General features: G+C 39.5%; 1 protein-coding gene across 1 annotated transcript; it reads left to right on the top strand.

The window, feature by feature from the left end:
• The first annotated feature begins 22,580 nt into the window (after window positions 1-22,580).
• LOC149157826 (uncharacterized) lies at window positions 22,581-25,441 on the top strand. Its single transcript, XM_089436031.1, has 4 exons — window positions 22,581-22,720; window positions 22,869-23,024; window positions 23,351-23,480; window positions 24,196-25,441. The coding sequence occupies exons 2-4, from the start codon at window positions 22,892-22,894 to the stop codon at window positions 25,184-25,186; spliced, it is 1,254 nt and encodes a 417-aa protein (XP_089292157.1). The 5' UTR covers window positions 22,581-22,720; window positions 22,869-22,891; the 3' UTR covers window positions 25,187-25,441.
• Window positions 25,442-26,552: the final 1,111 nt, after the last annotated feature.

Below are 26,552 nucleotides of genomic sequence, written 5' to 3'. Positions count from 1 at the left end.
ACCTCCGCCCTCCATTTCAAAACAAATATAACCTCCCAAGACCAAATCGACCCTCACAAACCACTCCCAAACCAGAAAAACCAAAGTGTAAATTAGAAATATGGTGATTTTAATCTCCCAAAACAGGGGCGAATATCAAAATTTGGCGATTTTAAGGGAATACGATTTCCCAAAACCAGTGAATTAGGCCAAATGAAGGTTCGGTTAGTTTATCCGCCCATTTTTTTTTATTTTGGGCTAAAATAAAAAAATTAATTATTTTTTAAATAAAATTGGGGCTAACTATATGAAAAGTGTTTTTAACAAAACATTTTCCCTCTTAAAATGGCAAAACCCTCAAATTTCGCCTTTGGGCTATAATTCGCCCCTAAAATTTACCATGGACAAAAGGGAGGTGAAAGGTCACAGGTTGCATGTGAGGAGGAAAATGAAAGAAAATAATGGAAAATGAAGAAAATAGACGCCTCATTCACAAAAAATGTTTATGAGGATTAGTTGGTAATCTTCTGTCAGTTCAATGTTGGAGCTCTCCCATTATTCTCTCTCTCTCTCTCTCTCTCATACTCTTGGATAGTTAGATATTTCTTGGAACAATATTGGAGGGTGTGGCACACTTGGATTCTTGGAGCAAGAAGGAAAATTAAGAGAAGGAAAGAACAAGAAGGCATCGACATAAACAACTACATCAGATTTTCTTGCAAGTACCGAGTTGCATGTATGATTTGTTCACTAGTTTTGGAATGCATGGCATATGCATGTGGTTTCTTGGTTGTGATTTGTCATTGGCATGGATGATTACCTGGATTGACAGTGGATTCCATAGCCTTGAAATTTCCTGGAGAGCCATGGTGATTGTGGGTTTACTTTCATTGTTTTGTTTTGGTTGGTTCTCATGTTTCCTTAGCTTGGGTTGAGTTATTAGTCCTCGAAGCCCTGGTTGAACAAACACTCTAGAACCCCTGTAATAGCTTGGGTTGAGTTAATAGTCCAGGAGCCCTGGTTGGACAAATGCTTTGGAAGCCCTTGGTGGGTTGGGTTACTAGTCCTAGAAGCCTTGGTTGGACAAACGCTCTGGAATCCCTATATAAGTTGTTGTGAGTTACTAGTTCTGGAAACCTTGGTTGGACAAACACTCTAGAAGCCTTGGAAGGCTTTGATGGAGACTAATGTAATGATTGTTTTGGTGATTTATGACCATGAGGTGGAACCAATGTTTAATGGTTTGAGGTGGATGGCCTCTAGGAGCCCTGGATGAGTTTTGATTGATGTGGTTTATGAGATCCCACATTCATGCTTGGAAAATGGCACGAGGGTGAATGGTTGAAGAGTGATTTGGCTCAGCCATTCTACGGTCATGTGGAACGTGGTAGTCCCATCTCTAATTGGTTCATTACATTCATTAATGAGAAATCCTTTCCCTTGATTTCAATGTGTAAAGGTACTGAAGTATTTATGGATTTGATGGTTGTCATGTTTATTTTATTTATGTTCCTATTATGTTGGTTATATGCACATTTTATGACAGTAGTTATGCGCGTGTTTCAACATGTTTTTACTTGTATGTGAATAGATAATGTGTCTACGACGTAATATATGATAATGTAACAAATGACGTGAGGGAACAATGATTCATAACAATTCTTAGATAAGAATGAGATCCCTCCTCTTAATTATGTTGTTTACACCTGTAGGTTACATGTAGATGATATGTTTAACGAAATGTGTGTCATGGCTAGTAGAGATCCAGTTAAGGTCTTGAACAAGTAATTTCTGTAGTACTTTCATTTCCATGTTACTTTATCGATTTGAAGAGATGGATTAGTTATGGGAAGTGTTCTCGGATCTGACCCTGAAAAAGTGGCTTAAATCTCGGGGTCGCTGGCACAACACTGATAATTTTGGTCCACAATCACTAGCAGGAAAGCTTGTGAGTGAATTTATGTTGTTGGTCACTCCCTTGCCCATAGCATGAGCGTGACTATGGCCCAAGAAACCTAAAACAACAGTGGGACCCAAGGACAGGCTGTCTACGTGGTTGCCTTGTCCTATGAGGGTTTTGTTGATGATGTTGGATGTCTGTATGGTTTGTTTTTGTTGGTTCCACTTCCTTAATGTGACTTGGGCGATCGAGTCATATCATAGTGGCCTCTTGTCACATGTTTACCCCGGTTGGCTAGTTGCTTGGGTAGATGTGGGAGGAGGGTGTTACAATGGATTTCCATATTGAGATAATCCTTGTCACAATGCAACATAAGGCCATGGTTTAACATGCTTTACCATGATGGATTTTCATATTGAAACAACATTTTTCACCATGTGACGTTGGACCATGGTTGACCATGGTTGATTCTCATATTAAGACAATCATTGTCACAATGTGACATTCGACCATGGTTCATCATGGTTGGCTATGATTGACAATTTTTGACCATGATTGATATTATAAACCCAAGGGATTGATATTATAAACCCAATGGAATAATAAACCCAAGGGATTAACACTAAAACCCTAAGGGATTATGAACCCAAGGGATTAATATTATAAACCCAAGGTATATAAATCTTAAGATAAATATTATAAACACTAAAACAAACATGGTTGACTATGGTTGATTTTCATATTGAGACAATCCTTGTCACAATGTGATGTTGGACCATGGTTGACCATGCTTAACCATGGTTTATTTTCATACCAAGATAATATTTGTCACAATACGACATTCAACCATGGTTTACCATGATTGACAATGGATGACCATGTTAGATTTTATAAAACATGGTTAAACATGGTTGACCAAGGTTGACCATGGTTAACCATGATTATCATATTATGACAATCTTTGTCATAATACAACATTGGACCATGGTTGAGACACTGATTGATTTTCATATTCAAACAACATTTGTCACAATGAGACATACTCTCATTTTTAATTTAAAATTTCACATATGTATATATAAAAGTATTCCCATCGCAATACCCAGAAGAGAAAGATAGAGAGAGGGAGGGAGAGAGAGAGAGGAGGTAATAAAACCATAATACCATCGTTTAATTACCCAAGGGATTACAAATGTAATGGAATAATATTAAACCCTAGGAATATGAACACTTAGATTAATAAAACCAAGGAATTGACATTATAAACCCAAGGGATAAAAAATATAAGCCCAAGGTACATAAACACTAAGATAAATATTATAAACCCTAAAATATACATGGTTGACCATGGTGGATTTCCATATTGATATAATCCTTGTCACAATGGAAAATTGGACCATGGTTGACCATGCTTTACCATGATTGATTTTCATATCGAGACAATATTTGTCACCATGCGATGTTGGACCATGGTTGACCATGGTTGATTTTCATATTGAGACAATCATTGTCACAATGCAACATTCGACCATGGTAGGCTATGATTGACCATGGTTGACCATGATTGATATTATAAACCCAAGGGAACAATAAACCCAAGGGATTGATATTATAAACCCAAGGGAATAATAAATCCAAGGGGATTAATACTAAAACCCCAAGGAATTATGAACCAAAGGGAATAATATTAAACCCAAGGGACTAATATTATAAACCCAAAATATAAACCCTAAGATAAATATTATAAACACTAAAAAAATCATGGTTGATTTTCATATTGAGACAATCCTTGTCATGATGCGATGTTGGACCATGGTTGATTTTCATATCAATACAATCTTTGTCACAATGTGATGTTCGACCATGGTTGACCATGGATGACCATGTTTGATTTTATAAAACATGGTTGAATATGGTTGAGCATGGTTAACCATGATTATCATATTATGATATTATTTCTCATAATGCAACATTATACCATGGTTGAGGCAATGATTGATTTTCATATTCACACAATCTTTGTCATAATGAGAAGTTGGACAATGGTTGACCATCATTAACCATGGTTGGCCACAGTTGATTTTATAAAACATGGTTGACCATGGTTGACCATGATTGAGCATGATTAACCATGGTTGACAATGGTTGATTTTCATATCCATAAAAACTTTGTCACAGTGCAACAATCGAACATGGTTGACCATGATTAACCATGGTTGATGACGGGTGACCATGTTTGACTAAGGATGACTATGAGTGAACAATATTGACTATCATTAACTATTATTGAAAATTGTTGACAATGATTGACCATGGTTGACCATGGGTGACTGTGTTTGACTAAGGATGGCTATGAGTGAACAATGTTGACTACCATTGAGTATGGTAAACATATAGTTGATTAACATTGACCATGGTTGACTATTTATACATCGACTGCAAAGGTTGACTACAAAGTTTAAATATCTTTGTCCATGTCATCATGATAAACCCAAGGGATTGATATTATAAACCCAAGGGATAAATATTAAAACCCCAAGGGATTATGAACCCAAGGGAATAATATTAAACCCAAGGGATTATGAACCCAAGGGACTAATATTATAGACCCAAGGTATATAAATCCAAAGATAGATATTATAAACACTAAAATAAACATAGTTGACCATAGTTGATTTTCATATTCAAACAATCCTTGTCACAATGCGACATTGCACCATGGTTGACCATACTTAACCATGGTTGATTTTCATATACTAAAAACCCAAGGGATTATAAACCTAAGGGAATAATATTAAACCCTAGGAATATGAACCCTTAGACTAATAAACCCAAGGGATTGATATTATAAACCCAAGGGATAAAAATTATAACCCAAGGTATATAAACACTCATATAAATATTACAAACCTTAAAATAAACATGGTTAACCATGGTTGACCTTGGTGGATTTCCATATTGAGATAATCCTTGTCATAATGGAACATTAGATCATGGTTGAACATGATTTACCATGATTGATTTTCATATCGAGACAATCTTTGTCACCATGCGACGTTGGACCATGGTTGATATTCATATTGAGAAAATCATTGTCACAATGTGACAATTGACCATGGTTGGCTATGATTGGCCATGGTAAACTATGGTTGACCATGGTTGGCTATGATTGAACATAGTAAACCATGGTTGATTTTCATATTGAGACAATCTTTGTAACAATGCGACGTTGGACCATGGTTGACCATGCTTAACCACGATTGATTTTCATATCAGGACAATCTTTGTCACAATGCAACGTTCGACCATGGTTGACCATGATTGACCATGGATGACTGATGAGCCCCAAAAATGGGTATCTTATTGGGCTCATTTTGCCTATTTTTCTCCATTAATCCACCATTCTTCATAGTTTATGCATGCTTTTGAGTATATTTATGTTGATTGAACGAATGAGGATAGTCACTTGACCATGAAGACTAATACGTGTTTATTGTAGATTTTTGGAAAAATTTTGGACCAAGGTCAAGCATTTATGAGCCATTTGAGCGCCGAATGCAAGGGGACAAGGCTGAGGATTCGTAGGGAGGGTGCCTCCTTCACTAAATGGCCTCTTCCTCGAGTTCTCCACCGTCAGCTCGGAGTTCAGTAGCCCACCAACGTTGATTCCCAAGGGTAGCTGAGCAACTTTTATGAAGTGATTGAGTACTAGCAGTTTGGGCAGCCAACCCCTCGAATCAAAGAGGACTGTTGGAGGTCCTCGTGGTGCATAAATAGGAAGGCTTCTAGCCTTCGTAGGTTACTTTTTTTAACAGTTGTATTCTGCACTATAGTGTTGCTAGTTTCTCAGCTCATTTTGTAGCTTCTGTTGTACAGCTTCTTTTGTGACATGGTTATTTTTGAGTAGTGGAAAGCAGTTTCATTTGGCACTAGTTCTGATCTTCTTCTTAGGAGCCTGCAGCTCTTGGGGTTGGGCCCAACCCAGGTGCCAAGGCTCCCTTTGTGTACTGATATGTGTTGTTGATGTCTTTATCAAATAATTTCTGTTAGGTAGATTACAGTATTGTTTGGTTACCTAGGTCATTGTTGATGATTAAAAAGGCTTTTCATGTTCAGATTTGTCTGATAGGTTGATAACAGAGAATATATTTAGTAAAAAGGCTAACAAGCACTCTTGATCTCACCTCTCCCTCCATGGGACCATGAGCTGGGACCAAGGCGTCCTTGTCGCCACCAAAAACACTGTCTTTGCTTCGTCATGCAATTGTTAGTGTTAGATTCTCATTTGTGGAAGTTGATACCAATTGCAGTTACATGTTTAGGTCCATGATTGTTTAGTTTTCATAAGCTATTTCACATGATTTTTTTTCCAATAAACTTATGTTCATTTTCTTTGCTGATATTTAGCTCAGATTAGGTTAAAGTAGCTAGGTCTTTGGTTTTCCGAGTCTTTGTTTGAATAGTTTGGAAAACAACTTGCAGAGCACCTATGATACCTCTTTGCCTACCCATACTCCATCAATACCACCTGCTCTGTCCTCTAACTCTGATTCTTGCCTCCCATTTGCTACGTTCCCTCATTTTTACCTAATTTCCATATTTTTGTGCAACATTGCTCTACCCCTCCTTGAACAAATCCAACCATCCTTATCACTCACCCGCTTCGTTCGCCAGGCCCTTGACCCATCCACATCATCATCCAACCTTCATACCCACTTCTTCACCTTTCTTCCACCCTCAACCCTCCAAAAATCCCCTTTTGGAACATCCTGTAGAAACATCCTATAGAAGCCACAGAACATCCTGTAGAACCCTTGCAGACTTCCTGTAGAAGCTCATGAAAGCGGTTTCTTGAGATCCGAACACTGTGAAACTCTTTGTAAGGGTGCTAGGGACCCCTTAGGCCCTCTTCTAACCTTCCCAACCTCTTACAAGCACCTACTCCATTTCCTTTCGCCAATCAACCTCTACACAGTCAAAAACAGTTAAAGCACATGCAAAATAATTCTGAAAAATTACTCAAAAATGAAAAAAGATGTTTTCTTCACATTTCTCTTCAAAAGTAGCTTAGTCACATGCACTTTACCTTTCTAGAAGTCAATGGCATCAATTTTTTTATCTTTCGTCCTTTTACTTGCACCAGTAGGGTTAGTCGGTAAAACTAGGGTTTTCTAGGGTTTGCATTTCCTTTCAGCTTTTCACTTCTTTTTGCAAGTAGATTAGCCTCCTTGGAGTTAGCTTTCATCCATCATATTTAAAAGCTTCTTCTAGGAGCTCATAGGAGTTGGCTTAAGCTCCTAGCGGACTTGTGCCAGCTGATAAAGTGACAGTTGTGGCAAGAGCTAGTACTTGTGCATATAGCACCGTCGCTTCCAAGTTTGTTACAAACTACCGGGTTGATAAAAGTAATGAAGGGAGCCCTAGGAGTTGCAGCATTATTGATGCAATACTGGAGCCCACAATTCTTTTTGGTGCCATTTCCGGGGAAGCGTCAGAGTATTTGTGATTGCTGCTTTTCTTCTATTTTCTACTACAACCTTCTGCTAAGTAGTTTATTTCATTTCCATTCTGCAATTTCATTTCCATTCTGCAATTTCATTTCTGCAAAAGTAGATTAGACCTTTCCTGCTTTCATAGATTAGCATTTCAATTCCACAATTTCAATTCTGCAATTATAAATTAGCATTTCAATTCCGCAATTTCAATTTTGCAAGCATAAATTAGCATTTCAATTCCGCAATTTCAATTCTAGAAGTGTAGCCTAGAATTTCATTCCCACAATTTCATTTTAGCAAAATAGATTAGTCCTTTCCTGATTTCATTTCAATTCCGCATTTTCGTTTCAACAAGATATATTTTAGTCTGTTGTAATTCAATCTATTTCGGTTTTGCAGGTACAAGCAAAGAAAAAAAAACAAAAGCAAACAAAAATATTTCATTTCATGCCTTGTAGGAATAGAGACAATACCGGAAAATTCCTACTCAACACCCCCACCACATCACTGAGTCACCCTTCTCTCTTCTTCGGTGGCAGTGATCCAGAAGAACCTATAGGTGAACCTCCTGAGATATACGAAGATCCTATAACAGAAGAAGAGCAAGAAAACATTCCTTTTGAGACCATGGCTGAAAACAGAAACGGTAGAGAAGATGAGGAGAGAATATAAGGTGTCTTTCCCATCCGAGAGACCAACGGGGACATGAAGATGAAAAACATAAGTCCCTCAACCTTACCTCATTTCCATGGATTGACCACTGGAGACCCTGATACCTTCCTGTTTGAGTTTGCTATCCTTTGTTGAACTTATGACTATGCAGAAGATGAGCAAAAGTTGAAACTCTTTCTCTCTACCCTCAAGGATGAAACACCACGCTGGTTCATGGGGTTACCTGGAAACAGTATCACAACTTGGGCTCAGATGCAGCAAGCCTTTAACAAAAAATATTGGGACTACTGTAGGTCAGAGGAAACAAAGGGAGAGATCTTTCGCATGACCATGGGAAGTGATGTGTCTTTAGAATACTATGAGGAAAGGTTCCAACTTAGCTATAAACGGGCCAGGTGCATGCTTGACCCTAAATCTCTGAAGCTGGTTCTGCTCCGAGGAGTCCCCGAAGACCTTTTAGATACCCTCCATCTGCTAGCTGGAGGAGACATCTACCAACTACCTTATGAGGACATAAAGACTGTGTTTAGAAACCACTCTAGGGTAGCCCGAAATGAGGTAGGGGGAATCCACTCTCAGCTAGTACCACCTTCTCTAAGCATGAGTTTGCTAATCAGATGGAAGACCTCAAAAGTGTGATGAGACAGACCATTGCCATGCAACTGGATACTTTCTGAGTCCAACAGAAGAAAGAGGAAGCTGAGAGGGCTTTGGCCATTTTTTGTCCCAGATGTACAAGGAAGCATCCTAAGAACGAGTGTCCATTGCACTCAATGGAGGTATGTTTCATTTGTGAGAAAGACCACCCCACAAACTAGTTCCCAACCTTACCTGGACTTAAAGCCATGTACCAAGGGGCTGAAGGGGCCACTGAGCCACTCTACTTACTTAACCAAAGGAGGCTGCATGGGTCCAGACTTACCAGCAGGGGATGCAAGGAACATCCCAAACTTATTACAACCCCAACCAATCCGCTCACATGCCTTCTTGGGGGCCCCCTGCTCATCCTTCCTAGTCCACACCTCTTCCTTGGTCTTATCCATCTCAATACCATACTCAACCTGCTGCTCATTCCTTTCACTCTCATGTCCAGCCACAACCTCAGTGGAATGCACCTCAACCGGGGTGGAGGTACCAATACAACTCTCCTCTCGCTATTTTGCCTCCACCTCCTACTCAACCACAACCATTACCTCCTACTCCTCCAAGACAACCCCAGATGCCTGCTCAACCGAACCTGAACCCCAACAATAGACAGGCCCAACAGGTATACACTAGAGAGACAACATGCCCTACCTATGTTGTGGAGATTCAGGAGATCAACCTACGATCTAGAAAGGTCCTTCCAGATCGCCAACCTCCTCCCCTGGAGGAAGAGGAAGAGAAATAGGAAAGTGAACCCAAGGCCATTCCACCCTTTCCTGAGAGACTAACAGTAGCCATGCAACCAAACCTAGAGGAGATTGAACTTCTGGGAGAACTTAAACAGTTGTGTGTGAAAATCCCACTTCTCCAGGCCATAAAAGATGTACCAATATACAAAAAATTGATCAAGGAGAAGTGTTTCAGGCACCTAGGCAGGTACAAGAGAGATGCCCCGACTATCAATGTCATAGGACAAACTGTCTGATCTGATGTTGGGACAAATAATCTGTCCAAAATATTTGGATCTTGGGAGTCCTGTAGTTGATGTCCACATCAATGGCACCATAGTCCCCCACACCTTGATTGATCTAGGGGCTGCCATTAATGTGATGACCAAGGACACTATGCTTAAACTTAACCTTCAGAGTTCCTTAAGGAAGACCTCGACAATACTGCAGTTGGCAGACCGCTCCACCATGACTCCTGAAAGGGTTATGGAGGATGTCTTGGTCTGTATTGATTCTTAGGAGTACCCTGTGGACTTCTTGGTCCTTCAACCAAAGGCAAAACTCACTGGATACCCCATCATCTTGGGAAGGCCTTGGTTAGCTACTACAGATGCTTACATCAGTTATCGCGCTGGAAGCATGACCATCAAGAATGGGCCTATGTCCAAGCAGCTAGTCCTATACCCTCCTACCCAACCTCTGTTAGAACATGACTTACCACTTTGGTTGGAGGAGGGAGATGAGGGTGAAGCCTACTCTACACCATTGTGCACAATAGAGGCTGCCAAGGGAGGTCCTCTGACTGAGGATGACTTGATCGAGAATTTGATTCAAAATCCACCTCCCAATGCACTATCGTTAGAAGAGTTAGTGGAAGGTACCCAAGCCAGCGCTTTAGTGGACCTCTGTGTGGCTGATCCGACCTCACCCAGAGTTATAAATGTGGAATTTGGCCCTGAGAGAACCTTAAAGACCAGCTCATCCCTATCTTCCTCTCAAGAGAAGGAGCTATGTAGCCTATTGAACTGCCATTTGGAGGCTTTTGCCTGGAGCTATAAGGAAATGAAAGGAGTCCATATGTCGGTCTGTACCCATCACATTTACATTAAAGAGAATTGTAAACCAGTCAGGAAATCTCAAAGGAGAATGAATCTAGCCCTTAAGGACATCGTTAAAGAAGAATTGCAAGAGTTGTTAGATGCAGGATTCATCTACCCCATCTCAGACAGCGAATGGGTTTCTCCTCTAGTGCTTGTACCCCAGAAGAATGGGAAGTGGAGAATCTGTGTAGATTATCGAGAACTTAACAAAGCCACCAAGAAGGACCATTTCCCTTTGCAATTCATAGATCAAGTGCTAGATGGGTTGGCAAGGAAGAAGTTCTTTTCTTTCCTAGATGGGTTCAGCGGGAATAATCAAATCCAAATCAGCCCGGAAGACCAAGATAATACCACCTTCACTTGTCCTTGGGGAACCTTTGCCTACCGGGTCCTTCCCTGTGGGTTATGCAACGCTCCTGCCACTTTCCAGAGAGCAATATTGAGCATATTTGCTGTGCTGGTTCACCATTCGGTGGAAATCTATATCGATGAATTTACTCCTTATGGGTCTAACTTCTAAGAAGCGTTGTCTAACCTGGGAAAAGTTTTAACCAAGTGTATTGAGATGAACCTGTCCCTCAGTCCTGAAAAACGTGAATTCTTGATGACTGAAGGGACCATGTTAGGTCATAGCATTTCTCAGCAACGATTACAGGTGGATCCTAACAAAATTGCTATCATCTAAAAGGTTCCACCTACTCAAAAGGTAAGAGATGTTCGGAGTTTTCTAGGCTTAGCAGGATATTATAGAAGATTCATTAAAGATTTTAGTAAGCTAGCCTCGCCATTGTTTGGCCTCTTAGGGAAAAATGTTGAGTTTAAATGGACTAACGACTGTCAAGGGGCTCTGGATGAGTTGAAAGATAAGCTGGTGTTCGCCCCGATCTTGAGAGGTCCAAACTGGGCCCTACCATTCCACATCCACACCGATGCCTCGAACAGAGCCATAGGGGCAGCCTTAAGACAAGTTGAGGAGAAACTACGATATGCCATATACTTTGTCAGCAAAAACCTGTCCAAGGCTAAGATGAACTATACTGTAACCAAAAAAGAGTTCCTGTCTGTAGTCTACTCCCTAAACAAGTTTAGACACTACATCACTGGTTATCAAACATTCGTACACATTGATCATGCTGCGATTAGATATTTAATGAATAAGCTTGATGTAAATGCTCGTATCATTAGATGGTTACTCTTGTTGCAGCAATTTGATTTGACCATTGTGGACAAGCCATGTAAGGAAAATGTTTTTGTTGACTTTCTGTCTAGATTGGATTTTCCTGTAGGAGAAGAAGGGATAGTGGATGACCAGATGCTAGACAAACACCTGTTTTCTATTTCAGTACTCTCTCCATGGTTTGCTGATATAGCAAATTACTTGGTCTCAGCACAGTTCCCTCCACACCTATCCTTAAGAGAGATGAGAAAAATTGTGAGGAAAAGTGCCCCATTCACTTGGATTGGGGGCAACCTGTTTAAACTTGGCCCAAATCAGATCTTGAGGCATTGTGTTAGGGAGGAGGAAGTTTTCGACATCCTCCTGACCTATCACGATGGGCCCTGTGGAGGTCACTTTGCAGCGAAAAGGACTGCCTTCAAAATTGTACAGGTAGGATACTATTGGCCCACTCTTCATCAAGATGTTAGAAGATACATTAGCCAATGTGACCAATCTCAAAGGATGGGGAAACCGACTCCAAGGGATGAAATGCCCCTCCAACCTCAAGTGACCTTCGAGCCATTTGAGAAGTGGGCCATGTATTTTGTGGGTCCTATCAACCCTCCTTCAAAGAAATGGTCTTACATCATTGTGTGCACAGACTACCCGACAAAGTGGTCAGAAACCAAGGCAATCAAGGCAGCGATAGAAGGAAAAGTGGCTGAGTTTTTAAGGGAAAATATATTCTACAAATTTGGCTACCCAAGAGAGCTAGTCACCAATCAAGGAAGTCAATTCACCTCTAACCTGATTGAAGACCTGCTTGCTCATCACAAGATCAAGCACAGAACTTCCACCCCTTATCATCCGCAAGCTAATGGGCAGGTGGACTTTACTAATAGATCGCTGGAAGAGATTTTGACTAAATTGGTGAGCAACAACAGGAAGGATTGGGCAGATCGCTTGGTTGAGGCCACTTGGGCCTACAACACCACTTGGAAAACTACAAAAAGTTTCACACCTTATGAGCTAGTCTACGGGAAGAAGGCTCCGCTGTCCATAGAATTCGAGTACAACACATTGAGGATGGTAGCTCAGCTGGACCTAGATCTCAGCCATGCACAACGGAAAAGATTATTGCAGCTGAATGGATTAGATGAACGGAGAATGCAGGCCCTCCTCCACTCAGAAGTAGTTCAACTCCAGAGGAATATATGGCATGACCGACACCTTAATGAAAAGCAATTCCAGCTAGGATATTGGGCGTTGCTGTATGACTCAAGATACAAGGATTTCAAAGGGAAACTGAAGACAAGGTGGTTAGGACGATATACAGTGGAGAAATGCAACGACAATGGTTCAGTCCTTATCAGGACCATTGATGAAGAAGCCATCCCCATGCTCGTTAATGGGCATCGATTGAAAATCTACAGGAAACCCCTTTCGAGGTAGGAGTTCATTAAAACTTTGGACAAATCAGTGCTGGTAGTGGAGCAGGGCCCTGTCTCTACTCCACCCACACCTTAAGCATCAAAAAAAGAAAAAAAAAGGAAAAAAACAGAGAAGTGAAATAAAAAGATCCCTGGGTGAAAACTTCTTAGAGGCACCCGGGGCAGACAGTGAGGGTGAAAACCTCATGGAGGCGCCCCAGCTATATCTCTCTCAAAAAAAAAAAGGAAAAAAAAAAACAGGCCTAATCTCTGTGGAATAATTGCAGGTTGCAGGGAATATATTGCAGGTTAGGAAGGTCGCGCAAAACAAGGACAGGGGTCCACACCAGGCTACAGGACACCCTCACAGACACTTCCTCCATGACCACTCACCTTTCCTAGGATTTGATCATATTTGGGTGCAGATTTCACCTTCTACAGTAAGTTCTGCCTATTCTACAGTCAGTCTATGTCATCTACACGAAACATCCTGTAGAACCTTTGGGCAAGCCAAAATCGATCTTGGAGGGGAATCTGAAGGTCAGAATCTGTTTGTTAGGCCTGTAGCCACCCCTGTTTCCACCCATCACCATATGGCACCCTGTTCCATCTCTTTACACCTCCGTCACCCACCTAGTTATGTGTTCCTGCACAGTCATACAAGAAACCCTGTTTTCCTTAAATTGCCAGCAAGAATTTTTCAGCGACAAATTAAGCAATGATATCTAGCTCACCCTATGTGTCAATCTCCATTTGGACTCTTCATCAACCGAATCCCTCGCCAATAATATAACCCTACTTGTTTAGCTTGCATTCCAGGAGGATAAGTAGCTACAGGACATCCTACAGGAATCCTGTAGCAACTGATCCCTCTGGGAGACATATTCTAGAAGCAGGAACAACTGAAACCAACAAAGGGAACATGCAAAAGGCTCCTCTTGGACGTGAAAACATCCTCGGCAGCCGAAACCAAACAGAGCCTATACATGTAGCGTTAACAACCGAAGGATCGAGTTCCAAAACCCGTGCATACAGCATCAAAGAATGAAGGAATGGGTTCTAACACCCATGCACGAGGCAACAACCAGTGAAGGAATGGTCCCGAGACCCGAAGTCTGCATAATGTGTCCATGGCCACGCAAGTAAGTGTCTAAACCCATTCGTCAATTGCATAAACTATATTTCGAAAGCTGCATGCCTATGAAAATGGTTCGGATTGAATGGGATCGGTGGCCAGTCAACTGGCCACCCTCAGCCAGTTACATAGCTTCGTGGGATCTGAACAAGCTCAGTTACGTTCAAATTTGCCGACGAGACGTGCAGCCGACACGTGTGGAGTGTCTAGTTGGGGAAAATCGTCGGTACTAGTAGTGGTGGCGGCGGTTAATGGGAGAAGGGGAGGTGATGGCAGTCAGAGACATGCAGAGAAATGGTGGCCGTGACGTTGGATCAATGGTTCGGTCCGGCCACCTCATCCCCTCGCCACGAATTGCACCGCAGTTAAAAGATACTCAGCTAAAGACTCTCACCACCCTCTGTTCATTCGCACTTGCAACATCCTCAGCTGAAGTATGCGTCCTCTGCTTCCAAAATCTGTTAACCCATCGTCCTCCACTGAGTTTTGCGACCTGTTTCAAAAAAAATCTTCCACGTACCGAGCTCGTTCAGAGGCGCAGTGACATCCTACAGAAGCTGGCAAGAGTTCTACAGGAAGTAGGGCACAACTTTCTGGAGCAGGGAAGCCTGGAATTTTCTTCGTCGAATTTGGAGTTCCGAGAGAGGTAGGCTCGAAAATACTCTTCCATGCATGGTATGTTTCAAAAAGGTGGTGAATTGAACTGTCTCAAATTGGGGAGTCCGAGAAAAATCCCCCTGCGAGTTGGAAATAGCAGTTTGCCTATGTGTTGCATGATATTTCTCAGTCATTTTTGCGTCAAAATTCTCCTCCATAGTTCCTGTTAAAATAAAAAGGAAAAAAGAAAATTCTCATGTAGGAAAGATACGCAACTATGAGGGCTAGCCTATGTATGAAGAATTTTAATTTGCATGTTTCTATGTATGCTGGGAATAAACATTGAGCTCTGTACTTTGTCTGTGGAAACCCAATTTCTTCCTTCATAAGCGGACAACAGAGTTCTGAGCAGCAACAACCTTAAAACTAGGGAATTGGTGCTAATTGATAGTTGAAATCCCTTCTCAAAGTTCAGGGGAGAAACCCATAAACAACATTCCCTTTTCTTATCAGAGCATAAAACAGGGCACTCTCACCATGCCAGGGGGGTTTACCAGGAAAGAATCTTCGGATCCTAGCAAGCTGCGTGAGCAGCCGAAGGTGGTGGACCTCTTCACCCACGCCAATTGGATGTCCTTTTGTGACAAAATTTAGGGTCATGACGATGAGATAATGGAGGAATTCTTAATGTCCTTAAAACCTGAATCAAAGGTACAGGCCACAATGAATTTTAGGGGTTTGACCCTAGAAGTTACCCCTGAGCTCATCAGTCGTGTTACTGGTCTCCCATTAGGGCTCCCTTGGAGCAAAGAAGAAAGGTCATTGGGTAGGCAGCCAAGAAAGCATTCTTCCTGCCTGAGGAACATCCTGTAGAAGACAAGAACGGGGTCCGGAGAACCAACTTACCTCCTCTTTGGAGCAAAGTCAATTTCCAAATCATGAAATACATTACCTGTGAAGGTAGGTTCAGCATTGTCTACGGCTATAATCTCAGGTTGTTGAATGAACTAAGACATGGAATGGATTTACCTCCAGAAGAGAAGTTGAGCATCCCCTATTTTCTTCTGCAGTCATTAGGTGAATGTGGCACAAAATTGAATGAAGGGACACCGGATCAGTTAGCCCATCATGAGCTCATCAAACTTTTAGTGGAAGATTCTCTCCACACCTACACTGTCCCCCTCTCTTGGGAAATTTTCCGAAACATGTCCAGAGATGATGATATTATAATTCTAGCCGAGGAGCTCACCTCATCCAGCATTGAAGAAGGGGAACACATTGAAGCAGGAGAGAAAACCAATGGTAAAGAAACACAGGACAAACAAGCACAAGCAGGACAAAAAGAGAAAGAGGGAAAGGGCCAAATTGCTGATCCTAAAACAGAGCAAGGAACAACAACACAAACACCAAGGGAAAAGAGACTACAGAGGCGAGTAGAGAAGGCAGAAACATCCCAAGTAAAGGCTAGCACAGCCACAACAATCAACCAAAACAAAAGGTAAAGACAGATCCTGAAATGGCCGCAATACAGGCAAAAATAGTTGACATAGAGACTTCTACAGGAAGCATGGAAATAGAACAGCAAAGGGGGAAATCACCGGAAATATTGACAAGAGAGGTAGCAGCTATGCTTGCTGCCTTAAAAACACCTCCAAAACAAAAAGGGAAGTGAAAGAGGCAAACCTCCATGTACTTTAAAGCAAGAAGGAGCACACGGATCAAAGTAGGCAAACCCTACTGCAGTCAAAGGAGCCAGTTATCATTGAGGACACAACTCTTAAACCAAAGGAAGGGTTTCCTTCAAAGATGTCCGTCACCTATGAACGAGGAAGCCCAAAAACTTCCACCTGGAGGGAAAGACTGAAGACAATGGACTGAAAGACAGTTCTACAGAAAGCTGAGAAATCTCTACAGGAAACTCGTGCTAAGCTAAAAGAGACCGAGAAATTGGAGGAAAAGGCAGCCAAACAACCACAGGAAGAAGAAAGGACAGAGGAAATATTAGAACCAAGCCCTCATCCCAGTTTGGGCTCATACTATAACCTGTTAGAAGCTGGGAAAATAATTCCCCAGAAATTTGCAGTGCCACTATTCTTTGCATTGGAGGAAGAAAGAATTATGACTCATACTTGGATGAGGATTGTCAAATCCAAGGAAGTGGCAGACATAGGCCCCCTAGACGAACAACTCAGGGAGTCAAGGAAAGAATTGGCCATGGTGAAGCATGTGGAAGCATTCATAGGGCCAAACTACAGGAAGAGAATGAGCTACTGAAACAGCAGCTACAACTATAGGGAATCCATAAGGAAGACATGCCCTCCATTCTAGGAGAACAACAGCAATGGGAAAAGCCTCCAACAGACAAAGAAACCTTGGATGAACAACCAAGAAAGGATGGGTTGCAAGCTGAGATCGAGGCACTAACAAAACAACTACAGGAGAAGGAGTTGCAGGCAGCAGAGGAGATACAATCTCTAAGGCAACAGGTACATGAGAAGGAAGTCCAACTAGCCTGCATGGCCAGCTGGGCAATAGAGGCCATACAGTGTAGGCATCCTGCCAAGTCATACACTTTGTACCTTAAAGATCAATGGTTGCAGTTCCAGATTAACACCTTGGCCCAAAGGGGCACTACTCCATTTCAAAACTATCATCAATTCATGGCTTTATGTGACAGTAGCTCATCAAAGGACAAGGCTAAATTATCAGAGTTTTATTTACACAAATTGGCCCTTCCAAACATGAATTCATGGGATCCCAATGCTGTGGTAGGAGATGTGCAACCTATGGCCATGGCCTCTTCGATGAATCATGAGGAAAAAAGGGCAGCAGAGGTCTGAAATATTATGAACAGGGAACTCAGTGAGCCACTAATGATCAGAGAAGAGCCAGAGGATCCCTCAGTATTGATAAGCGCCCACCAGCACTTGGCCAACAACCCTCAGGATTTACCAGATTACATTGAACGACAAGCTCAAGCTATTGCCCACTTCGAGGACATGGAGAGACTATTGGGAGATGACTGCCTTCATGCTTGTATAAGGAGGTGGAACACACTGCCCCACAATTTGAAGATAAGATAATACCACTCTCTAACCAGGATGAGGGAGGCCTTGGCAAGGGTACCCCTCTATAAACATTCAATGCAAAATCCGCAGGGCAATTGGATCGGCCTAAAGTTCAGTCCTCCCTTGCTTTTGGGATTGCTAGAAGGAGTTAAGGAAGAAGAGGAAAAAAGGCAGTGGGAGGAAGTGGAAAGAAAGGCAGGATTTCATGACTAGGAAGAAGACATCACCTCGGAGGCCTGGGATGTGAGAGAGGCAATCAAAGCTATCAAGGATGATGAGCTAGATTAGTTTCTCAGAGGATGAGCAACCCATTTAGCAGGGTGGTGATGATGAGCCCCAAAAATGGGTAACTTATTGGGCTCATTTTGCCTATTGTTCTCCATTAATCCACCATTCTTCATAGTTTATGCATGCTTTTGAGTATATTTATGTTGATTAAACGAATGAGGATAGTCACTTGACCATGAAGACTAATACGTGTTTATTGCAGATTTTTGTACAACTTTTGGACCAAGGTCAAGCATTTATGAGCCATTTGACAGCCGAATGCAAGGGAACAAGGCTCAGGATTCGTAGGGAGGGTGCCTCCTGCACTAAATGGCCTCTTCCTTGAGTTCTCCACCATCAACTTGGAGTTTAGCAGCCCACCAATGTTGATTCCCAAGGACAGCTAAGCAGTTTTTATGAAGTGATTGAGTACTAGCAATTTGGGCAGCCAAGCCCCTCGAATCAAGGAGGATTGTTGGAGGTCCTCGTGGTGCATAAATAGGAAGGCTTCTAGCCTGCGTAGGTTACTTTTTTGAACAGTTGTATTCTGCGCTATAGTGCTGCTAGTTTCTCAGCTCATTTTGTAGCTTCTGCTGTACAACTTCTTTTGTGACATGGTTATCTTTTAGTAATGGAAAGCAGTTTCATTTGGCACCAGTTCTGAGCTTCTTCTTAGGAGCCTGCAGCTCTTGGGGCTGGGCCCAACCCAAGTGCCAAGGCTTCCTTTGGGTATTGTTATGTGTTGTTGATGTCTTTATCAAATAATTTCTGTTAAGTAGATTACAATCTTGTTTGGTTACCTAGGTCATTGTTGATGATTAAAAAGGCTTTTCATGTTCAGATTGGTTTGATAGGTTGATAACAGAGAAGATCTTCCGAAAAAAGGCTGACAAGCAACCCTGATCTCACCTCTCCCTCAATGGGACCATGAGCTGGGACCAAGGCGTCCTTGCCACCACCAAAAAATTGTCTTTGCTTCGTCATGCAATTGTTAGTGTTAGATTCTCATTTGTGGAAGTTGATACCAGTTGCGGTTACATGTTCAGGTCCATGATTGTTTAGTTTGCATAAGCTATTTCACATGATTTTGTTGCCAATAAACTTCTGTTCATTTTCTTTGCTAATATTTAGCTCAGATTAGGTTAAAGTAGCTAGGTCTTTGGTTTTCCAAGTCTTTGTTTGAATAGTTTGGAAAATAACTTGCAAAGCACCTGTGATACCTCTTTGCCTACCCCTAATCCATCAATATCATCTGCTCCGTCCTGTAACTCTGATTCTTGCCTCACATTTGCTACGTTCCCTCATTTTGACCTAATTTCCATATTTTTGTGCAACATTGCTCTACCCCTCCTTGAACAAATCCAACCATCCTTATCACTCACCTGCTTCGTTCACGAGGTCTTGGGTCCCTCCACATCATCATCCAACCTCCGTACCCACTTCTTCACCTTTCTTCCACCCTCAACCCTGCAAAAATCCCCTTCCGGAACATCCTGTAGAAACATCCTGTAGAAGCCATAGAACATCCTGTAGAACCCCTGCAGACTTCCTGTAGAAGCTCATGAAAGCGGTTTCTTGAGATCTGAACACTGTGAAACTCTCTGGAAGGGTGCTAGGGACCCCTTAGGCCCTCTTCTAACCTTCCCAACCTCCTGCAAGCGCCTACTCCATTTCCTTTCGCCAATCAACCTCTCCATAGTAAAAAACAGTTAAAGCACATGCAAAATAATTCTCACAAATTACTCAAAAATGCAAAAAGATGTTTTCTTCACATTTCTCTTCAGAAGTAGCTTAGTCACATGCACTTTACCTTTCTAGAAGTCAATGGCATCCATTTCTGTATCTTTCATCCTTTTACTTGCACCAGTAGGGTTAGTCGATAAAACTAGGGTTTGCTAGGGTTTGCATTTCCTTTTAGCTTTCCGCTTCTTTTTGCAACTAGATTAGCCTCCTTGGAGTTAGCTTTCATCCATCATATTTAAAAGCTTCTTCTAAGAGTTCATAGGAGTTGGCTTAAGCTCCTAGCGGACTTGTGCTAGCTGATAAAGTGACAGTTGTGGCAAAAGCTAGTACTTGTGCATATAGCACCGTCGCTTCCAAGTTTGTTACGAACTACCGGGTTGATAAAAGTAAAGAAGGGAGCCCTAGGAGTTGCAGCATTATTGCTGCAATACTGGAGCCCACCAATGACCATGTTAGATTTTATAAAACATGGTTAACCAAGATTGACCATGGTTAGCCATGATTATCATATTATATAAATCTTTGTGATAATCCGACATTGGACCATGTTTGAGACAATGATCGATTTTCATATTCTGACAGTCTTTGCCACAATGCGACGTTGAACAATGGTTGACCATCATTAACCATGGTTGACCACGATTGATTTTATAAAAAATGGTTGACCATGGTTGACCATGATCGAGCATGATTAACTGTGGTTGACCATGATTAGCCATGGTTGACCATGTTTGACTAAGGATGACTATGATTGAACAATGTTGACTATCATTGAGTATCGTAAACATATAGTTGATTAACATTGACCATGGTTAACTATTTATAAATTGACTACAAAAATTGACTATAAAGGTTAAATATATTTGTCTATGTCATCATAATGACTCTAGATATCTATGCTTAACTGTAAGGATTTTAAACATAATACCTATCAATTATCATGGTTCAACACGATTTTAATGTTCACTATTTTGACCAAATTAATCATAATTAAAATGTGTTAGTATTTAAATTAATATATTATTAATTTATAAATTTATAAATTTATAAATCAATTAAATAATTCATAATTATTATTATATTAAAATTTTAATAATATTATTAAAGTTGAAAATGATATTAATAAAGAAGCCTGGCCTAAAATAATCCTTGAAGAATTTATTTTAAACAAGTTATATCAATACACAGCATGGTGACGTATTTGATTTGACAAATCGAATGCTGGTGAATCCGTGGCCTGTGTGGCTTGAAAGAAGGCATTACGTGGAAAGCTTCTATGTTTGTCATAACTGCCTTTGAAAGGCAGCTAGGGCAAATATATAACTCCTTACGTATGGATTTTATTTATTTAGCACCCCATTTTTGGAAATTTGTATGAGGTGGCTGAAATAGTTTATATTCAAAAAATAATTGAGCGAAAGTGAAGCCGCTTGCGCTAAGCTATTTTGACTCCAACAACCTGGGTTTAGAGTGATTGAACATTAGAATCTGATTAATAGAAGTGAGAGTAATTTTATTTTATTTTATTAGTGTTAGTTAGATTTTGAAATATTCACAGAATTTGTAATAGAGCTAAGTTTAATTAATGATATAGTTTTCCAGTGTTTGTTAGATTTTAAAATATTTTTAGAATCTGCAATAGAGTTAAGTTTAATTAATAGTTTAGAAGTTGTGTAAATGGTTTATATTAGGAAAATAATTTAGTGTAGGTGAGGTGATTGAACTGTGTGTTAGCTACCTTGAATCCAAGGACTAATTGGAAAGTTTGTCAAACTTATGATTTATAGTGATTATTATTTTGATTGTAGTTTTTGAGAATATTTTGGAATATGATAAATAGGAGTGAGGTCAGTTTTTTAGACTTCACACATGTGCCTAAATTTTTTCAACTTCACACTTCTGTCAGTAATTTTGAAACATTATCAGAATCCTTAATAAAATTAAATACAGCTATACTATATTCATTTGTAAAATCTGTCATAAAATTAAATTTAGGGATGATATATTCATTCATGATAATGATGTATCCTTGTGTGGGCATTGAAGATAAAATGAACTTTTATGATTGGGATTTGTCTAAGATGTTACAAATTTGCTCAGTTTTCTTGCCAAAATCCGGTGAAAATAATTTCAAAAAATCAAAAAATCTGGAGTGTTTGAATTTGAAATGGATTCAGTCTTTAAGAATCCTGAGACATCCAAAATCAATCCTGAAATTTGACGACTATAACTCAAATTTTCAAAAATTTATACTAAATATTATCATAATCTAACAGAAATTTCTATTATTTTAGAAGCTAATTTGTAAATTTTTTAAACTAAGCTTTATGATTGTAAGTAGTTGTAAGTAGCATGTGCATATACTCACCGTATATACTCTCACATGGACGTTGTTTTTTTCCCTTTGATTTTCACCTGCGGGGACGGTGGCTCGAGTACAGCCTCAGGTCGGATTCAGAAATGAAGAATGGCAGTTGGGAAGACAGGCAGGTGAAATTAAATATCCAGAAGCCAATAACCATCGTTCTTCCTGCCCATCTAATTAGGACGAAAGCTGCTCCTGCGGTTCTCATAATTCCACAATTGAAAATCAAGATTGATGGTGACAATTAATTGATAATTGCGTAATTGTTTGTGTAAGGTCTAATGAGGACAATAATGTTTGAGGGGTAGGCAGAGTCGCACCGAAAACGTGGCCTCCAGCCAGCCCGGTCCTTAAGTATCGGCCAGTTGCACCTCCAACAAGCCCACATAGCAAGTTCGGGCTATGTCTCTGCATTTCAGCCAGTCGATGGTTTGAAGGTCGAATCTGCTTGCTGACATGAATCCATCCATATATATAGAGAGAAATATATGTTTTTTAGATTTAAGCATGGCCGTTTAATAATCTGCATTGCATGGCGAGATTGTATTTGTGTTAGAAGTTGATTTTCTGTTTTTTCTCTTTCAGTTAGTTAGTCCAATAAAGCAGAGATGGGTCGTGCTCCATGCTGCACAAAAGTTGGTCTCAACAAGGGAGCATGGTCTGCCGAAGAGGATAGTCTTCTGGGCAAATACATTCAAACTCATGGTGAAGGCAATTGGAGGTCTCTGCCCAAGAAAGCAGGTTAGCCTCTCAGTCCACCTATCCTATCAGTTGTTACATATGTTTTTTTAAACAAAGTTTCATAAGTTCAGAGATATCTATTTCATCACAGAGACCAGCACAAATACAAGTATCGGATCACTTGAATAGATATAGATTTACATTTTCATGGGTCGTAATGGTTTTTACATATAATCAAAGTTTATGGGTGTGAATTGGATTTGGATAAAAAGCCTTTCTAATAATTCCTCTTAACTATCTAAGATGAACCCAATCGACAACAAATATTATATTAATTACCCAACTTTATTGATATATATAATTTTAGTTTGTTTACTCATTTTCAGGGCTGCGAAGATGTGGAAAGAGCTGCAGACTGCGTTGGCTAAACTATCTTCGGCCATGTATCAAGCGGGGAAATATTACAACAGATGAAGAAGAACTTATTATCAGAATGCATGCTCTCTTGGGCAACAGGTAATATAGAATAGAACAGGACAGAATGTTGATTTGTTATTTGGATGATTATCAGAATGCAAGCTCTCTTGGGCAATGGGTAATATAGAATAGAAAGAAACAAAATATTGATTTGTTATTGGGATGTTTTGGATATATAAGAAGTTGTTTCTTGTAATATATTTGTTAGTGTTATAGGTTAATAGTGTAGGAGGATATAAGTAATATGAAAGCAAGTTCCATTATCAATTCCAGTTTCTGGAGTTTTAATGTTTAAAATTGATTTACTTTGGTGTTTAGAATTGATCTGCAGTAATCTCATTCATGTTCTTAATTTTTTTTTAACAAATATCATGCATGCTGGATTTAAGAATATTTTAGAAATAAGATGGATATAAGAGAAGTCAACTATATAACTTAGTTTTTTTTCAGAGAGAAACTATTTAACTTAGTTTATGTCTATCAGAGTTCAGCAATATTTTTGTTTATAAAATTTCCAAAATATTTCAATATATGTTATTAAAGACTTAGAAATTTAAAAGCAGTTATTGAGGGATTACAAATTTGATTCAAATATTTCATAGAAAATTAGCATTCCTCATGTTTATCAAATTTCTAAAAAAAAATATTATTGTTTCTTAAATTTCCAAAATATTCCAAAATCTCAATCAACTGCCTTACATATTTCATACCGAAATGGTGAAGTGACTAATGGATGCTTCTTTGTTATGGGCAGATGGTCGATAATAGCAGGGAGAGTCCCCGGCCGAACAGACAACGAAATAAAGAACTACTGGAACACTAACTTGAGCAAGAAACTTGCTGTCAGGGGAATCGATCCCAAGACTCATAAAAAAATCACGATGGACGGCACGAACAGAGTCAACCGTGATCGTTTCAACCAGAGGAAAGGTGAGAAAATATATGATTCCCCACAGAGACCTCGACAGCCGGAAAGAAATGTTGCGAGGGCCGGCCAATCAACAGGGCTCGTGATTCCTAATGTTCACAATCTAAAAGCAGATTTAAAAGCGCAATATATTGCAAGAATCAGAGAATTTAAAAGCTCTAATACTATCAGCTCCTCTTCTCCAATTAATGTACAGATTGAGCCAAAGTCCAGAGAGTTAAGTACAGCAGATCCGATATTTCGTTGTAGCTCTGCATCAGAAAAAACCAGAGAAACCACTCATCCAGATTTCATGGAGCCCCACCCAGTTGCAAGCTCGGATGCCGGGAAACAAACCGATGATAGTACTGTATATTGCGGCAGTGATTCAGCTGCCAGCTGTTCCTTGATCGACCACTTCTCCAATGAGGATGATCATCACTACTTGTCTATGGAGGGAAACTCTAATGAATGTTACAGTCAGACATTGACTGAAGACTATGGATCTCTGAAGCCCAGTACTCCACATACAGAATCAGAGCCAATATGTGATAGCAGAGAACGTGACAATGACAGCCATGTGCAGAAACATGACCAGTTCCCGGAATATGACGTATTCAGTTTCTTCGACGTTCGCAACGCTGAGAATGAGATTTGTTGCAGCGCTGATCAGTGGGTACATGAGCAAGAAGCAGAATTCATGCAGCAGAAAGATCAAGAAATGCCTCAACTTGGCAGCTGGGACAAGCAAATTGATGATCAAGAAAAAGAGAGTTTTGAATCTCATGTAAACAATGATGTGACTGCAATGTCATGGGAAGCATCTTTTTGGTTTTAGCAGGAATCAAAATTTAAGGTGCAGGATGATTAAATTCCTTACTGGTTAGTTTTTTGTTTTTCACCCCAAATCCTTCAAATGCACAGTTAGTAAGAAGTGAGTTGGCTGTCCGTAGAATCTTGTAGTGTGTGTGGACTTTATGGAGAATGGCTGATGTACTGGTCTTTCCATGTTAGTGTTTGCCATCCAAATGTCAAGGATCCCATTGACCATAAAAACAATAACTAAAAATGTCACTTAAGTAGTTATATTTTATTTTCCTCTTTAGATGCTATTGTGAATAGTTGTTGGGAAAATTAATGAACGAATTTCTAAAACGTGGGAGGTTTGGTATACCTAACAGATGTGGAATAATGGTCAGCACCCCATCATACTGTCAATGACTTGAGCCCTCTGAATAACAACTCTAATTAATTAGTCAAAGCCTGAAATAATCGACAGAAGCTGATGGCGATTTGCTACTCTACATTCTGCACTTATTATCAGACACCAATTTTATAATGGAACAATGTTTAACTCGCTATGATTAAAACTATGAGAAATGTTATATTCAAATAAGTTGTTGGTTAACTCGCTATAATTAAAACGATATAGAAATGCTATATTCAAATAAGTTGTTGGTTAACTCGCTATAATTAAAACGATGGAGGAATATTATATTCAAATAAGTGGTTGCCTTTTGCATTAGGTGAAGGGATTTGTTTTATTTTGTAATAAATTTCTTGTTTAGTTTTTAAAATTTAATAATATAACAAGTTGAGTTTTGATAGATTTAGAATTTTGATTGAAATTTTAATAAATTTTTATGTAAACCATTTTATTATATTTAGCAATTTTGTTATCAATAAAAAGATTTTTTAGTTTTTAATTTTCGAATTTTGATTGAAATTTTAATAAATTTTTATGTAAACTATTATATTATATTCAACAATTTTGTTATCAATAAAAAATTTCAGTTTTTAATTTTAGTGTTTAACTAATTTTAATTTTAATAATAAAAAAATATATTTTTTTCCTAATATTTTATATATTTTATTATTTAAAAGAGATAATAACCATTTTTAACGACTTACTTCCTTGTAATATTTAAAAGCTATATGTGTAGAGTAATAATATGTGTAGAGTAATAATACATGAAGTTTACTAAAAGTGTATTTTGATTAACTTTATATTTTATTAAAATAATTGATTTTTTTATTCTTTTTATTAATAATAATATTGTATTTTTAATATCAACATTTAATGTATGATATTCTTGTTTATAAAATAAATAATTTAAATATGACAATCAAATTATAGGTCAATTACATTTTTCAATGTTAAAATATTTCGAAAAAATACTCATGTAAATATATTTAAAATAGAT

This window comes from Pinus tabuliformis, chromosome 5_2 (genome assembly GCF_031772625.1).
Source record: "Pinus tabuliformis cultivar Carrire ecotype Pingquan chromosome 5_2, CPIR1, whole genome shotgun sequence".
In the NCBI taxonomy this organism is placed as follows: domain Eukaryota; kingdom Viridiplantae; phylum Streptophyta; class Pinopsida; order Pinales; family Pinaceae; genus Pinus; species Pinus tabuliformis.
This window is presented reverse-complemented; position numbering and strand designations above follow the sequence as displayed.